This window comes from Anomalospiza imberbis, chromosome 3, assembly GCF_031753505.1.
Source record: "Anomalospiza imberbis isolate Cuckoo-Finch-1a 21T00152 chromosome 3, ASM3175350v1, whole genome shotgun sequence".
NCBI classification, from domain to species: Eukaryota; Metazoa; Chordata; class Aves; order Passeriformes; family Viduidae; genus Anomalospiza; species Anomalospiza imberbis.
In genome coordinates, this window is record NC_089683.1 from 110481638 (window position 1) to 110498005 (window position 16368).

The 16368-nt window shown below is 42.9% G+C and overlaps 1 protein-coding gene across 4 annotated transcripts in view; it reads left to right on the forward strand.

The window, feature by feature from the left end:
* VPS54 (VPS54 subunit of GARP complex) overlaps positions 1-16368 on the forward strand; it is a 48319-nt gene that overhangs the window by 25794 nt on the left and 6157 nt on the right. For all 4 annotated transcript variants that reach the window (XM_068186394.1, XM_068186395.1, XM_068186396.1 and 1 more), the window contains 11 exons: positions 318-373; positions 1793-1889; positions 2330-2667; positions 4524-4653; positions 5096-5277; positions 6002-6114; positions 7426-7489; positions 9283-9388; positions 14466-14553; positions 15456-15577; positions 15679-15759. In XM_068186394.1, coding sequence (XP_068042495.1) covers positions 318-373; positions 1793-1889; positions 2330-2667; positions 4524-4653; positions 5096-5277; positions 6002-6114; positions 7426-7489; positions 9283-9388; positions 14466-14553; positions 15456-15577; positions 15679-15759 — 1377 coding nt within the window. The remainder of the gene's footprint in view (positions 1-317; positions 374-1792; positions 1890-2329; positions 2668-4523; positions 4654-5095; positions 5278-6001; positions 6115-7425; positions 7490-9282; positions 9389-14465; positions 14554-15455; positions 15578-15678; positions 15760-16368) is intronic.

A 16368-nucleotide genomic window follows, 5' to 3' on the forward strand; every position in this document is an offset into this window, starting at 1 on the left:
GCTGTAGAACTGTAGATGTGTTTGGAATGAAAATTGATTGTACTGGAGACCTAAAGCAGCTGGCCAGTTTTGTATGCACCAGTTGCTTTAGGGGGTTTCTTTTGGTTTTTTGGGAGGGTTTTGATTATTTTTGGGGCTTTTTTGTGTGTTTTTAGAGAAACAAGTTGTTAAGTGATACAAAAATGTCTTTCTTTTCTTATTTTGCTTTTCCTTATTTAACTTGAGGATTAATGTGTTTGTTATGAAACTCAGCAGTGGTTAGAAAGAAGCTAAGATCTTTTGTTTTTGGTTTTTCTTTCCTCCTTAAAATTTGACAGTGTGTGGTTAATACGGTATCGCAGATAGAAGAAATAGACACAGAAGTGGTTGTTAAGTAAGTATGCTCCCAGATTTTTTGGTTTTTTTGTGGTGGTGGTGGGTGGGGATAGTATGATTTTTAGCATAGATAAATTTACTGTTCCAATTTTTGCTTAAATTTCCCTATAATTAAGGATTATGCTTCTCTTGCATCTTAAGACTGTGTTTTTGTCCACCTCTGGGTGGATATTGTTTTACTTCTCATTCAGATTCTAATGTTACCTTAAATTTACCTTTGAAATAAATACTAAAATTCTGTGAATCTCACTACATGAAACATATATCTCTTGAATACATCTCCACTTGAAAGCATTCCCTGTCGCCATAATCTGGGACTTTGTATTAGAAGATGTCATGACTTTAAGTTCCCCCTGCATAATCAAGAACAGGAGCTATCCAGAGAGGAGACCAGACAACTTTAGCCCAAGAAATGGCCCATCAGGAACCTCACCAAGCCCAGCAAAGGCAAATGCCAGAGCAGAGATGGAGGTGGAGCCAGTGGGCACAGTGTGGAAGATGAGAAGTGCCAGTTGAATCGCAGGGAGAACCTGTTCCCCAGAAGGCTAGTCAAACACTGGAACACAAGCCCAGAGAAGTTGTGGAATCTGTGTCAGGCTTTGACTGGCCCAGGGCAACCCAGTGTAGTTGGCCAAGGCAGCTCCAGGGGCCCCTGCCAGCTTCTGTTTTTTTCTGTGGCTTTATGATTCACTTGACTCAGCAAAGTGTTACCCCAAGATAATAAAAACAGTCCTGCTGATAAAGCAAAGTGAGTTGCAAAACCTGCATGGATTTCATACCCAGATTGGGAAATGACTGGGCACAGGGTCATTTTTACACTTCGGCTATTTGGTCACCATTCTCCAGTGTTTAGTCTTTTGCTTTTGGGTCCTAACTGTATATTACAGGGTTTAATTTTTGTTCTGTCAATTATTTTTCTGCCCTTTTGCCACAAACTGCTGACTTGTACTTTAATAGCAGAAGTGGTCTCATTGCAATGCCTTGCAAATGGAGCCTTTAAATGGGCTGAATTACACAGCTTTTTAACACTTGAAAAGTATTTTCATGTAGGTTTTTTTGTAATTTTTTTTTCCTCCCACGTGGTTTATAAGAATGTTATTAACCTCGTCCCTTGTTGGTGACACATACTTATCCTAGGGCAGGGACCATTATGCTCAGGAAAGAACTAAAGGGTAAATGTGAAGCTTCGTTTTCTGATAGTATGATCTAATCCTATATCCCTCCTTCCCCTCTCCACTTGCATTGTGTTGATCATGACTGTTGTTTAGGTGGTGTTTGTCACTTGCCAGGTAAAAGTGTACACAGTTTTCCTTATATTTGCAATTCTATTTAAAGCATGTTTTCTTTTCCTTTATGTGCCAGTAGGCGTCATGGCCAGCAAACAATTGCTGTTTGCTGAATACTGCTCTTTTTTTAGGCTTGCAGACCAGATGAGGATGATGAATTTTCCTCAGTGGTTTGATTTACTGAAGAATATATTTTCAAAATTCACTATCTTCCTCAAGAGAGTAAAGGTAAGACATTCCTCTACGAAGAACTTCATACAGTTCAGGCATGAAAAGGAATGAAGTTGCTTTTCCATTAGAAGTCTTAAGATGTTGGTTTTGCTTATAGAGTTCAAACTTCTGATTGAAAGGAGATGTGAATATTGGCATCCAGGGCAAAAATGGTTTAGTGCTAACCAAGAGAGCAGTGACAAAGAGATAATACCTCTTTTGCTCTATTACTTCTATTCTAAGCTGCTAGGGATTAGGACAGGACTTTTGTATGTGTTAGATTGCTCCAAATAAGGTTTCTTTCACCTATCTCAGAAACACCTGATATTGGTTGCCATGACAAATGGGTCTGACTCTTAAGTACTAATTACACAACAAAGAAAATCTCCTTCTAGCACAAGCTTGTGGCACTGGGTTTTGGGGTGTTTTTTTGTAATAAAAGTTATATTTTATTCTAGGTGACGTTAAATGCTATCCGTAGCGTGGTTTTCTTGGTTCTAGACAAGAACCAAAAAACCAGAGACCTGGAGGACACGTTACAGAAGAACTCTGCTAAGGAGAGCATGGTGGACAGCGAGGTGGCCTACCTGACCCACGAGGGGATGTTCATCAGCGACGCCTTCGGCGACGGCGAGCTCGCGGCCGGAGCAGCCGACTCGGCTCCCCAAAGGAACACCTCCCCCAACAGCGAGCCCTGCAGCAGCGACTCCGTCTCCGAGCCCGAGGGCACCACCGACTCCTCGTCCAGCAAGGAGCACACGTCCTCTTCTGTCACTCCAGGAGGAGTAGAGATGATGTGAGTGAACACCCTGCCTGTCTCTGCCTGGCAGCGTGGCCAGAACAAGGCGTGAGGTGCAGGCGGTTTGTTCTGGTCACACAGTACAAAAATGACTTTGGAGGAATGTGCTTTTTAGGTAGGTGAAGTGTAGTGGTTCTCCCCCTAGGGACTGCCATCAGAATGCACTGTTACATTTACCTTTTTTCCACCTCCATATGTAGTGGTACAGGGACTGATTTATGTCACTTCTTCCAGAAAAGAGCCCCTTCTCCATTAGATTTTTTGGGGATGTCACTTGTGTAGAGAGCAGGAGAGATGTGAGTCCCTGAAAGACAGATTGTTTATCATGCCTTTAGCAGGCAGAAGCATTTCTGTTCCCTGTCCATGTTCCCTATGGTTATTTTTCCTGGGTTTTTTTTCATTTGTTTGCTTTAAGATGGCTTCATAGAATATACCTTGATGAATTCTAGAGAAAAATCTTCTGTTTGTCATCAACTATTTGACTTGCATAAATAAATAAATAATTAAATCCATCTCAGTGCTTTGGTTACATAGGCAGTGCTGCCCTGAGGTCCTCCAGTCTCCAGAGTTCCAACCTTCTGGCATCCTTTTATGCACCCTTTACTTGTGGCTGCAAGTCAGAGCTATCTTTTGAAAAGAACCGGGCATAATGTGTGTGGGACTCGGGCATGAACCACTTCAAAAGCCAGCATGTCTGGATACAGAGTTATATGAAGCAAAACTGAAATACCACTTGTTCCCCTGCTGAGAGATGGAAGACAGCAAGTGGCCTGCTCTTGCTGCTTGGTCCTTGAGTATCTGTACTTATGTGTTGAAGCAGCTGTTAGTTTTGACAGAGGCATTCCCCACCAAATGACAATGCTGGCTGAAGGAGATAGATTTAAAGTAAATATGCTGTGCATAAAGCACAGGCCTTTGTATGCCTAAACATCTGTCGTGTGCTGGAGGAGAAATGAAATGTGAAGAGGAGTCCAGGGTTACATGGAAGAGCAAGGAAAGGAGAGGGGGTTGGATCCAAACTAGTCTGGAGCACTTTGCCAAGTTGGCTAAAAATACACCTTCCAGCTAGAGCTTCTGAGGAGTAAAGTTGTTTCTGAGGCTGGTTACATTTCTTTGTTCTAAAATAAATTTACTTCATCACTCTTCTGGTTTTGTTTGCACCTTTGCTCTGTGTTTGGAGCAGGCTAGTAAAAATACACAGAACAATGTTTGCCCAGTTGCTGCTCTGTAGTGTCCTGAGTTCTGTTCTGTTGTGCTGTCACTCCTTGGGCTGGCCTAGAAGATTGTGATCTTCACTAGTGGCATGAACCATGAACAGCAGAGCTGTGCAAAGTGCTGGCCTCAGAACAGTAGACAAGTCATACAAGGTCGTTTAAAAAGCACCACCTTAAGAGCCTGTAGTCTAAAGAGGTAATAGAAAGACAGCCTGTGGATTAAAGCTGTGGGAAGTGCAGAGTATCTATTTTAGACCTTACACTTGCATAGGAAGAAAAGTGCTGTGTTTTATTTGTCATATGCTTGTGATGCTGAAGTCTCACAGGAGCTGGGTAAATTTTAACTCAGTAAATTGTATCAGTAATGGCTGTATCATGTTTACTCTTAGACCATTAATAGCAATTAGAATGCAGAATCAAAAAAAAAATAAAAAGGAAAGGTTGTGCTGTTAAGCATTTCCTTGCTACAAGGGGCTGACAGGACCTTGACAGCACCTTAGAAGATCCCATCTGTATAAAGTGACTTGGGGGATTAACTGACTGCATTTAACAGTTGCTGCAAGGCTTTTTCCTTCTGTGTGCAAAAATACTCTTTGCTCCATAAACTGATGCTCAGCCAACTGCTTCTGTCATTTGTAGGATCGGCGAGGACATGAAACTGACTGACCTGGAGCTGGTCAGGCTGGCAAACAATATCCAAGAGTTACTTTATAACGCCTCTGATATCTGCCACGATCGTGCAGTCAAGTTCCTCATGGCAAGAGCAAAGGTGAGGAGCTTGGCTCAGAACTGCTGGTGGTGCCTCGTGCTTGGTGAGCATTTGCTTCCAGGTTACTGCTTTGATGAGGGCTCTGAAGCAGCATCTGCGTTGGGAGTACAGGAACAGTTCCTGCTGCCACAGGCTCTGCGTGGTAATGCTCAGAGCACACCAGTGTTAACATAAATCATTGCAGGGCAGTGTTGGTTTCTTGTACCTATTTCTTTATCTTTTTAATATTCTGATTTGCTGTCTTTGATGCTTCATGCAGAGAATGCGTGTCTGTGACAAGGTAGCAGCTTGCACTGCAGTCTACTCTGTCTGTCACGTGTAGGGTTAAATAATGTGCCTCTTGAAACCATAGTAGCCCTCAGACATGCTGACTAGTTATTTCTGTATGTCTCTGGATTTTTGTGGTGGTATGTCTCCTTACAGTGGTTTTCTCTGCATGCAGGATGGCTTCCTAGAGAAGCTGAATTCCAACGAGTTCGTTACTCTTTCTCGCTTGATGGAAGGCTTTATCTTGGATACTGAGCAGATCTGTGGCAGGAAAAGCATGTCCTTGAGAGGAGCTCTTCAGAGTCAAGCCAATAGATTTGTGAATAGGTTTCATGAGGAGAGGAAGACAAAACTAAGGTACCTCTGGGTAGACAATCTTTGTGTTCTTCCATGAATAATTTTATGTATCGTATGCCAGCCGAACACAATCTTTTGTTGCCTAGAACATCAGCAAGATTGTTATACTTAAAAGCAGGGGGGAAAAAAACTGTATTAAACCCCAATTATTTCCAGTTGGTTTAGACTTTTGCCTTTTTCATAACTTGATTTCTTCAAACTGGCTTGTTCTACAGTTACCTAAATAAGTACAGTAATGGCTACAGAAAGTACACAAAACTAGCTTTGAAGAGCAGGATTGCTCTGTTTCAGGGGTTTAAGAATAATTCACTTTCATCTGTTTTCTAAAAAAAAAAAAAAAAAACAAACCCAAACCTCTTGGAGAAACAGCCTGGCCAGTAACATCCATCAAGTCTGTTTGCTCTCATCCATCAAAGGCTGTTAAAATTCCAGTATTTATACATTACTTCATTGGCAGTGATCTCACAAAGACCCTCATTGCCTGGTGTAGTTTTTGTTCCCCTATGGCAGATTCAATGGACAAATTGTGAGATCTCTAGACCAGCACAGTGTTGTTCTGTTTTGCTGCTGACAATTGTCAGGCACCTCCTTCTCATGAAGATGACTGACATAACATCTTGGGCCAGTGGTTTTTGTTGAAGTTGTTTTTCAGCATTACAGGCAAGAGAAGTGTCAAGACAAGGTATTTCTTTCTCAGCTTCCTCTCTTTTGTGTCTGTAACCAGCTTGCTTTTGGACAATGAGCGCTGGAAGCAAGCTGAAGTTCCTGCTGAGTTCCAGGACCTCGTTGATTCTGTGTCAGATGGCAGAATTTCTCTCCCTGAAAAAAAACCAACAGGTGTGTGTCTTGCAGTCCTGCTGTGAAATGAATTTATTATCTGCAAATTTTGCTGTTGAATGTTGATGGCCATATTCTGATGACACGCTGGATCTGTTTCTGCTTGCTGTCCTTTGTGGGGATGGGAAGAAAGTTGATTGTGGTTCTCTAATCTTTATTTTTTTTTGTTACTGGTGTTGAAATGCCTTGTGCTGAAAGATTATCTGTTTATTTTTTGGAAACACCCAGAAGTGTTAGCACAGGGAGTGAGCTGCCTTTTTATACAAATATTCCCAGTGTAGAGGCTTGCAGCCTCTGCACAAATTCAGTCTTTTCCCACAAGGTACCACTGAGGAAGTGCAAGGGACTCAGGAGCACATGCATGTGCTCAGCCCTCCTTGTGTGAAACAAAGCCTGCTCCTTCCCACTACTTCATTTGCCATTTCAAATGAAAGGCAGCATGCCATGTGGCTGCTCATGGAAGGGAAAACTCATGTTCATTCAATTATTTACCTTGCCACAGAAACCTCATTTGAACTCAGAGAAGTCACTTTTTCCTCCTTCTCCCCCACTTCCCCATGTGCACAGTGGGAATGCTTAATGTGTTCTTACCTCATGGGGATACTTATCCAATATTGCAGTGATGGGGAGGGGGAAGTAAATAACCAGAAGAGGAAGAAAGCATGCAGAGAGGTGGAGAAAAATGGCAAGAGATTGGCAGGAAGAAAATTCAGTGATGTCATGGTAGAGAAACCCTTATCTCCCAGAAGGAACATAGCAGATAACAGAGTGTAGTATTAAAGCAATAATCACTCCAGTTATGGAACTTGTCACCAAAATATATTTGTCAGCCATTGCTTGTAAAATAACCTCCTGCAGCCTCCTTCAAGCAGATAATTTAGCATGAAAAACTGCATCAGTAAGAGCTTCTGTTATGAAGCCTGAGGAAAAAGTGATTTGAAGCTAAAATATTAATATACACAGCAAATTACTTGAGAATGTATAGTAGAAAACCTAGTGGCTTTTTCTGCCTGTCTTCCATTTGTAACCTGTTGTATTTGGAGTTTTTAAGTCCATAATGCCTGTGGGACTATGAGATTTTTTTTTTAAATCTAAAATCATAGCAGATAATGAAGTAACTTTGTGGGTCATAAAAATTTTGATGGGCGATCAGCTATTTAATAAATACTGTAATAGAGAGAAGTGCTTGCTACAAAAATTGTGGGTTTTTTTCAAACCTTAGCAAGTGAACACTGCATTTTTATAAACAGCACTTTTTGCACTTGATTTTAGTTCAACTCACTCTTTTTCCTGTCTTACTGAAATATCTAGCTACTGAAGAAAGAAAGCCAGCTGAATTCCTTATTGTTGAAGGACAAAAATATGCAACAGTTGGGTAAGATGCTCTCTTTTCTTTTAGCAGTAGGTTAGTTGGCAAGAACTTTGGAGTAGAACTGTGATGAATGCCAACAGCTTTAGCAATCTTATTTAAATTAAAAATCCCTCTCCTTTCACAGACTAGTTTCTCTTTGGTTCCCAACTGTTATAAAACACTACAAGCTCTTCGCTACATTAAAATGCTGTTTTTTCTTTGAGTGGCTAGGTTCTAATTTATAATTTTATTTGAATTTTTTTCCAATTATTTCATGAAAACACACACCTGAAAATACTTGCTCAGGGCCCTGACCAACTCAACCTTGAATGTTTCCAGGGCTGAGGCATCTACCACCTCTCTGGGCAGCCTGTACCATTCTCATTGTAAAAAATTTCTTCCTTGTGTCTAGTGTGAATCTACCCTGCTTTACTTTAAAATTGTTTGTTGTTCCTTGTCCTGTCACAGTTTGTCCTGTCTTTCCTATAAGCCCCTACAAGTACTAAAAGGCTCCAGTAAGGTCTCCTCAGAGCCCTCTTCTCTCCAGGCTGGACAGCACCAAAATACCTGAGTCCACTACTGAATGGTTGCTTATCTTATTCAGAATAAGATATGGGCCATCTCAGAAGCTGCATATGCTATTTCTTAGTATCCTGGCTGATTTGAATTGGAGAGTGTTTTTTTAAAGCTGGTTATATCAGAGACATTTTAAAATGTATGATACTCACTTACTTCTTTCATTTATAAGTATGCTGTGTTTCCAGAGACTGTGAGGCTTAACTATTAATTATGCATGAGAGTGTTTTTGGAGAGGGAGTAAAGCCTGGAAGATCTCACTCCCCAGAGTTCTAACATCAATTTGCACCAAACTTAAAAGGTGTGATGTACAGGATGTCTTGGACCAGCTGTCATTTTATGAGTTGCTTCATGATGATGTGTCATTGTTCAACTGGAAACAGATTCTGGTGGCTGAGAACTTCTATGCCAGGCAGATGATATCACTGCTGAAGAGCATTTCAGGTCGAGTAGGAGCATTGCTCTAAAGGATAAAATTTGCTTAATATATGATGTGTTTGATAATATACCTCTGCTCACTTGAAGCTTGTCATATTTAGCTCTGTGAAGCAAGTGAGAGATTCACAGTGCAAATACTTGTTTCATTCCTACACACTTCTGCATCCAGTTTCATTGCATCTAATCAAATAAAATGCATTCGGCACAAATGTCGTGTTCATAAAACATTCTCCAGGTGTTTATTTTCAGTTGACTTGTTGTCATCTTTTTGCACTCTTCTGCCTTAAAGAAGAAAGAGTTTTAACTTTTTGAAATGTTAAAATACCTACTCTGAACATTTGATCTTGTGTCAATTTTCCTGCCTTCTGTGTATTTGAATTCTAAGGAGCATGCTTGCTCTATGGGGAGCCTTCTTAATTCCATCCAGTAGCTCCCAAATTCTCCAGTGCCTGCTGACTTCAGGAGAAATTGCAGGTGTTGAGCATCTTTGAATATTTGGTGCTGTTTCTTCGCAACTGCCTACTCTGTTTGTGACTTCTTAGCATTTATTATGTATTTTTCAGAGATTTTCTTTCATATAAAATACTTCTTCTACACACCCTGTGGAGTGGATATTGGTTGTAACTATCTCTATGTAAATCTCCTTTTATGTTTCACTTCTGCTCCACATCAGTTAGTGGGTTTATTCAGTGCTATAATCTCTAGCATTTGGTAGCTTTCTATCAACATGACTGGCCTGTGTTTGATTTTTCAGCTTCTTTTGTGCACTGAGATGACATATTTGGCCGTTTCCTCTCTTTCAGGACAGTATTGCTGCTAATAAGAATAATCCTGGAGTACTGCCAGTGTGTGGATAACATTCCTTCCATCACCACTGACATGCTAACCCGCCTGTCGGATTTACTCAAGGTATGGATCCAAATGTGCCCCAGGGCCAGGCAGGGGCACTCAGGGTGCAGAGAACATGGCCTCCTCTCAATAATGCTCATGTGTTTTTGTCATTTCCTATAAATTGTAAAAATTATCTAGAATCATGGTGTTTGCCACTGTGCCATAAGGAAAGCTTTCAAGCCAAAGGCATTAAAGATGCAATTTGTTGTGGGAATTAACTCTGGCTGTTCACCTGGAATATTGGAAATCCTATCTAGTAGTATTTGACAGAGCTGCCTGTCCTTCAGGCTGGGTGTGGGATTAATGCTGCTGGAAAAAAAAGCAATTTGATCCCAGATGCCACAGAAATATATATCTGTATTGAGGAAGGAAACAAGTTTTTACATATCAGTAGAGATACAGTCAGTAGAAGCATGAAAAATAGTATGGGATGAAGGTTCTGTTGTAAAATGTAAAGGTGATGAAACACCAGGACCTCTTGGTCATTTATTTCTCACTAGAGAAGAGGAAAGCTGGTAAAGCCCAGACACTGCAAGGTAATATAAATAATCAGTAATAAAAGGAGCACATGAATGCACCTTAAAGCTGTCATATATATACACACACACACATATATGTGTCTATACAGGCTCCAAAGCCTAGCAGCTAATTTATGTCAAGGTTTTCACTTGTATCTTTGCCCACAAGAATCATATCAGGTATTTGAGTTCTAAATATGAGCATAATCAATGAAAGATAAACAGATTCAATCTCCAAAAGGATATTTTACATAAGGTGGGGGGCAGGGGAGGAGAAACTCTAGGAGATGGACCTTTAAATATTTGTCCTGTTGGTAGTTGGTATTTGAATAACCAGATGCAGGAAGACTGCTCCCTGCAGCTGTCGTTCGGATTCATCCACAAATTTTCCCTTTTAAAAGCACTATCCGGCGCAAATCAGTCTGTTTGAGCCTGCCCCTCTTCAAGTCTTCTTCTCCAGCTGCTGCTTCCCTCAGGAGTTGCAGCACCTTTTCACAGGCAGAATAGCAGTGGATGTGTCAAACTTGGCCAGATTTGCATATCTGTGTTACTTCCTTCACCTTATCTCATTCTAGCTCTGTCATTTGTGGTTTATTTCTTGGTCTTCAAGCATCACGTGCAGTTAAACTGCTGTATTTTTTATCTGTCAGCACGGTGCCATTAATTGGAGAGATGTCAAGAACAGCTAGAAAAAACAAAAGCTCGTTTATTATACTTTGAACAAAATAGAGCCACTCCAGGTGTCCTGGCACTGTACTTTTTGTTTGACAGCTGTCAGAGCCAGCAGACTTTGAGAGTAGCAAGAGCTTGACTTGATTGTAATGGAAAATGGAAAGCATTCCCAGGTAATGAAATTCCAGGCAGTTCTGAGCTGGGGCTGCAGCCTGAGTGAAATGACACCTGTGTATGGGAGAAATCATGGAATCCTTTAGATTGGAAAAGACCTTTAAGATCAGTCAAGTCTAGTCATTTTCCCAACACTGCCAAGGCCACCACTAAACCACGTCCCCAGGGCCACATCTACACATCTTCAAATACCTCCAGGGGTGCTGTCTCCACCACTCTCCTGGGCAGCCTGTTCCAATGTTTGACAGCCCTTTCAGTGAAGAGATTATCCCTAATATCCAAACCCTGGCACATCTTGAGGCCATTTCCTCTTGTCCTGTTGCTTGTGGAAGTAGAGACTGACCCCTACCTGGCTACACCCTCCTGTCAGGGAGTTCTAGAGAGCAAAAAGGTCCCCCTGAGCCTCCTTTTCTTCAGGCTGAGCACCCCCGGCTCCCTCAGCTGCTGTGGAAACCCAGGGCACTGGGAATATTTCTCTGTCTGCTCTGGGGTGTCCTGACCCCCAGGGGAGCACTGACTTTGACCCTCATTCATGGAGAAAACTTCCAAAGCCTCAAGGTAAACTAGAAACCACAAAAGTGTGAAAGAGATTGTAGAGATTGTAGAGAGTAGTGTAGTATGTCACATGGGTGAGAAATTTAGGCTTTAGGATTTTTAGTATGTTATAGATGGGTTCAAGATGGAGGGTACAGGGTGTTGTCTTGAGTTCTTTTCTTCTTTCTTCTTGGGTTTGGGTGGCATCTTGTAACTAGGTAGAAAAATCCGCATTGTGGGTCTTTAGGGGTCAGTTATTGGGTTAGAAAGGAAAATAATTTAGGTGTCACTTGTTAATTGGGTAGCTTAGATTTTGATTAGGCTTCAAAGGCCTTGTAACACGAGATTGTTGGCCATTTTTGTGCTGTTTTTCCTGCACGCAGACTCTGGTGCAGACGGCGTGCTGAAGTTTTGATGAGATAACAATAAACAGAAGCTGAAGACCGAAAAGGTCCAATGTGTCTCTCATTCCTGACACAGAACTGCTCCAGGAGGGTCTCCCCTGCCAGGGGAGCCCCCAGGGGGTTGCCCAACTTGGGGCCCGCAAACTCACACAGATCCTCCTCTGGGCACCCTCCAGCAGCTCAGTGTTGTGAGATGTGGGAATCCAGGGCATCCCTCCGGCTGCCCTGGAGGGTCTGGGACCCTGGCAGGGGGTCAGGAACCCCCCTGTACAGAGCCCCGAGAGACACTGTCTCTGATCTCTGTCCATGGAAGAGTTTTCAATCTTACAGGATGAATTACAAGCTCTGAGTGTTGGATATAAGTAGCAATTAGTGTGGCACAAGTGCAAAAGTAGAATTTTAGGATTCTAGATAAGGGGTTCAAAGGGGGCAAGATGGAGGAAACTGGGCGTGCCTTGTCCTTTTTCTTCTTCTTCATGCCCTCCGTGTTTCACCGTGGTGTTGGCATTTTTCTGTTGGTTTAGGCTGGGGACACACTGTTCAACATGGGTGATAGGTACTGGCACATTATTGTAAATACAGCACACGCAGTTTTTGGTATATAATGTTTGTAACATCCCACTGAGGGGCAGAGCCCCGCACGCTGTCCTGCAAGACAGACCTGCTGCAGGTCAGAGAGAAAATATTGTACATAAGAAAGAATAAACAACCTTGAAAACCAGCACAGACGAATTACGACTCCTCCTTTGGCAGCCGGGCTGAAAGACAGAGACTTTACAATCTCAGAATCATCTGAATATCAGGGATCCCGACAGTGAGAGGCACACGTGGCTGGAATTAGTGGGGTTGTTCAGGTGCTGCAGACAAGAGAGGGCTCCTGGCCTTCCTGCTGGCTGCAGGAATGCTTTCCTCCCGGCAGGCACGAGGAGGAGGTGTTGCTCTGTTCCGGGCTCCCTCCCTGCTCTGTCTGCACCAGGTCAGCTGGGAACTGTCGCTGCCACAAAAGGCAGGGGACAGAACGTGTGGCCAAGCTTCACAGACCAAGCTTTTGGTGGTTTGTCTCACCGTTAACACCATCCTCAGCTAATCACCGCAGAGGAGCTTCCCTGCCTTGTGTGCAGGGAAAATCTCCAACAAAATCCAGGAAAGATATGTAAGATTTGAGGGAAAAGCCTTTTAAAAAATCCAGGGGAAATCCCTGGAAAAATCCCTCCAAAATTCTGGGATAACTCCCCCAAAAATTCCAGGAAAAACTCTCAAAATTTGAGGGAAAATCCCCCAAAATTCCAGGAAAACCCCCTGAAGTTTGACCAAAAAGCCTCCAAATTTTAAGAAAAAACACCCTAAAAAATCCAGAAAAACATTGAAAAAATCAAAGAAAAAGGGCCAAAATTCTAGGAAAACCCCCCCAAAAAATTCCAAAATAACCTCCAGCAAAAATATGAAAATCCCACAAAAAAACCAAAAAAATTCCAGAAGTAACACCAAAAAAATTCCAGGAAAAATCTGATATGAATTCCAGGGAAAAGTCTTAAAAAACTGCCGGAAAAAAAAACCCAACATTTTAGGAAAAATCTCCCAAAAAATCCAGGAAAACCACGCAATATTTGAGGAAAAATCTTAAAAAAAAACCAGGAAAAATCTCCGAAAAATTTGAAAACTTTGGCTCAGTGATTCTACTTTGAAGCCTGCACAGAGATGTAAGGAATGTTGTTGCTTTCTGGAGAGGATGAAGTGGGTGTGAGGCAGTTTCAGCCCTGCCCTGTCGGAGGGCAGTGGAGGTTTTGCCTCTCTCAGATCAGGGGCCACACGTAGCTCTGGGTCAGTCATGGGATGAGGTCTGGGTTGCTTTTCCAGCCCTGGATGCACCATTCTGGCAGCCCAGATTTGGGGGATGGTTCATGGGGCCTCAGCCAGAAAATGATTTCCCATTTTTACACGAGGAGAGTTGAAATTTTGGGTGTGTTATTGTGAAGAAAGACCTGTGAAAGCAAAATAATGCCCCTGCCCTCAAAAAGGAGATCTTTGTGAGGGCAGTTCTCTGTGTTGCAGGCACAAGCTGCAGGGCAGGCTTGTCTCAATTCCTTCTGCATCTTCAGGTGTATGAGAAAGGGTCAGGTCTCTCTAAGTTTTGCCTTTCAATGTCAACAGACAGTTCTATTCAAATCTGAGCCCTGGGATTTCTGCTCTGCATCCAATGCAGGAGCTGGGGACAACAGCAGTGGCTTTTCTGCTGCATCACCCAGGCCCAGTCTGGAATATCTGGTGTCTCAAGCTGGGTGAGGAAGCAGAATTCCAGTGTAAGACAGAACCTGCTGATAGCAACTGTCTTGCTTGTCCAGAGGCTTTGTTGGCCTATGTGCTTTTAATGATAACTTCTTTTCTCCTGGAAGTCAGTTAGGAAAGTCCAAGCGTGAGTTGTCCACTATACCCGGAATTCTTACAGGACTGGCTTTTCATCTTCTGTGCATCACTTGTTAAATCCAGTATTTCATAGTGTTACAAACATAGATTCAGTCACCTCAGCAGGAGGGAGTTTCAGTGCCTTCAAGTTTCCTTTAACATCAGCAGTGGAGAAGGTCAAGAGCCTGAGCAGAAACCTTTTGTCTTGATGTTTTCCACTCTGCTATTACGTGGCTACTCTACTGAGGAAAACTAGTGAAACTCTGGAACTGGCCTTCATAATGACTTATTTAATCTTGCAAAATTCTATTGATGGTGTTTCTAAACTGTGGGTTTATGTAGATGGTAAAGAGTCAACATGCATTTTCACTGTCCTTCTTTTTCTCACAGTATTTCAACTCTAGAAGTTGCCAATTGGTGCTTGGAGCTGGTGCATTACAAGTTGTTGGCTTGAAAACAATCACTACGAAAAACCTAGGTATGGATTTCTGGATTTAAAATGTCAAAGCTCGTTCCCCTGCCTGTTAAAAAACCCAAGTGCAGAAAAGCCCTAAATATTTATGATAAGCTCTGTTTGAGTTGTGAAGCTGTGCATAGATACAGAGGGTGGTAAGACCTTGCCAGTTACTTGCTTGGAGTGTGGTTTTAAACTTTCTCCTGAAATTAAGATCCTTTGACTGATGGATTGGAGCAGGCATTTAAACTTAGAGTTCCCCTGTTTCAGGGTGAGAAAATTGTGAGATTACCAGCCTGCATTTCCCTTCTGGGAAATGAGAGCCTGATGAGAAGAGGTTGAGAGGCTGTGGGCCACAGCTGGGTCAGGTTTTCGCTGCAGAATGTTAGGCCAGCGTGGTGGCCACACTGGCACCATTGTGTGTCCTGCTGCTGGCTCAGGCCCTGTTGGAGCTGGGAGAAGCCTGGTTCTTGGATCCCGTTGGCACTGCAGCAGGAGCAGGTTCAGGGCAGGTCAGTGCTGGCAGGGCAGGGTGTTTTATACACCAGTGCAACAGAAACACTGCTGCCTTGAGAATGTGGTTGCTGAGGTTAAGTAGCTGATGAGTCAGGTGTTTAGAGATCTCTCCGATGTCTGCGTGTGCTCAGGGCTCAAAATGTCGAGTAAACACTCAAAGAGCCTCTTGTAAAATCAGTCCCTTAGCCCATCTTACCAAAGCTAGGTGTGAGCAGCCAGCTACCAGTCTGGCATCTTCTGGGGTGGGGGTTCCCAGGGAAACAAACATGTACCTCTGTGCTTTTAGAGCAGACAAAAGCCCACCGTGTGAAATTGTGTCAGATCTGTTACTTATGTCAAAGGAGACACGGTCCATACAGAAATGACTCTTCCTGTGTAATAACTCCATTATTTCTCCTCCTGGATTCCAGCCCTTTCTTCACGTTGCCTCCAGCTCATCGTACACTACATTCCCATTATCAGGGCTCATTTTGAAGCTCGGCTGCAGCCGAAGCAGTTCAGCATGCTCAGGCATTTTGACCACATCACAAAGGTAATTCTGGCATTTCCTGAAACACGCAGTTCTGCTTTTCAACTGTACTCTGAAGAACATGAATGCCACTAGAAAATGAAACCTGCTTTCTTCCCTTACAGGATTATCACGACCACATAGCTGAAATTTCAGCAAAGCTCGTTGCCATAATGGATAGCTTATTTGACAAACTATTATCCAAGGTAATGATTTATGGAAATAATTATACACTCTCTAAATTGCAACTGGAGGTCTCATTGTATACAGGCTATATGTTTCAAATGGAGTCTTAAACTTTCCTAACCAGGACTTGTTTGAACTTCTTTTAAATATATAGAAGGAAAGCTCTGTGCTGTTCTCACTAATGTGTCTTGTGTTCACATTTGCCACCTGGGTGTCAGTCACCCTCACTCCCAGGAAAATGAAATGTTTCATTGGCTGCTTCGGCGGGAGCAGCAATGCTGTGGCTGGCACAGATGCTCAAGTGTTCAGGAGCTGAAGTGCTCTCCTACCACTGACAGCTCTTGTCAGCAGCCAGGCTCAGCAGATCCCGTTTCCTGCTCTTTCCAACGGCGAGGGCGGCATTTCCGGCAGCTGAGGAAACAGCAGGAAAGTGCTGAGGAGGAAGAGTTTTGGAGGGAAAGGACCAGCCCATCTGTTGGGCTGGAGGCCTGGGGACTGGAGGTCTGTGCTGAGCAGTTCCTGCTCTGGAGCAGCATTAGTACTCCTGGTGTGTTTTGGCGCTTAAACAGTGCTACAGTGTGGTCTTGGGCTGGATCTGCTCTGACTCACCCCAGGACAGAACACACTGA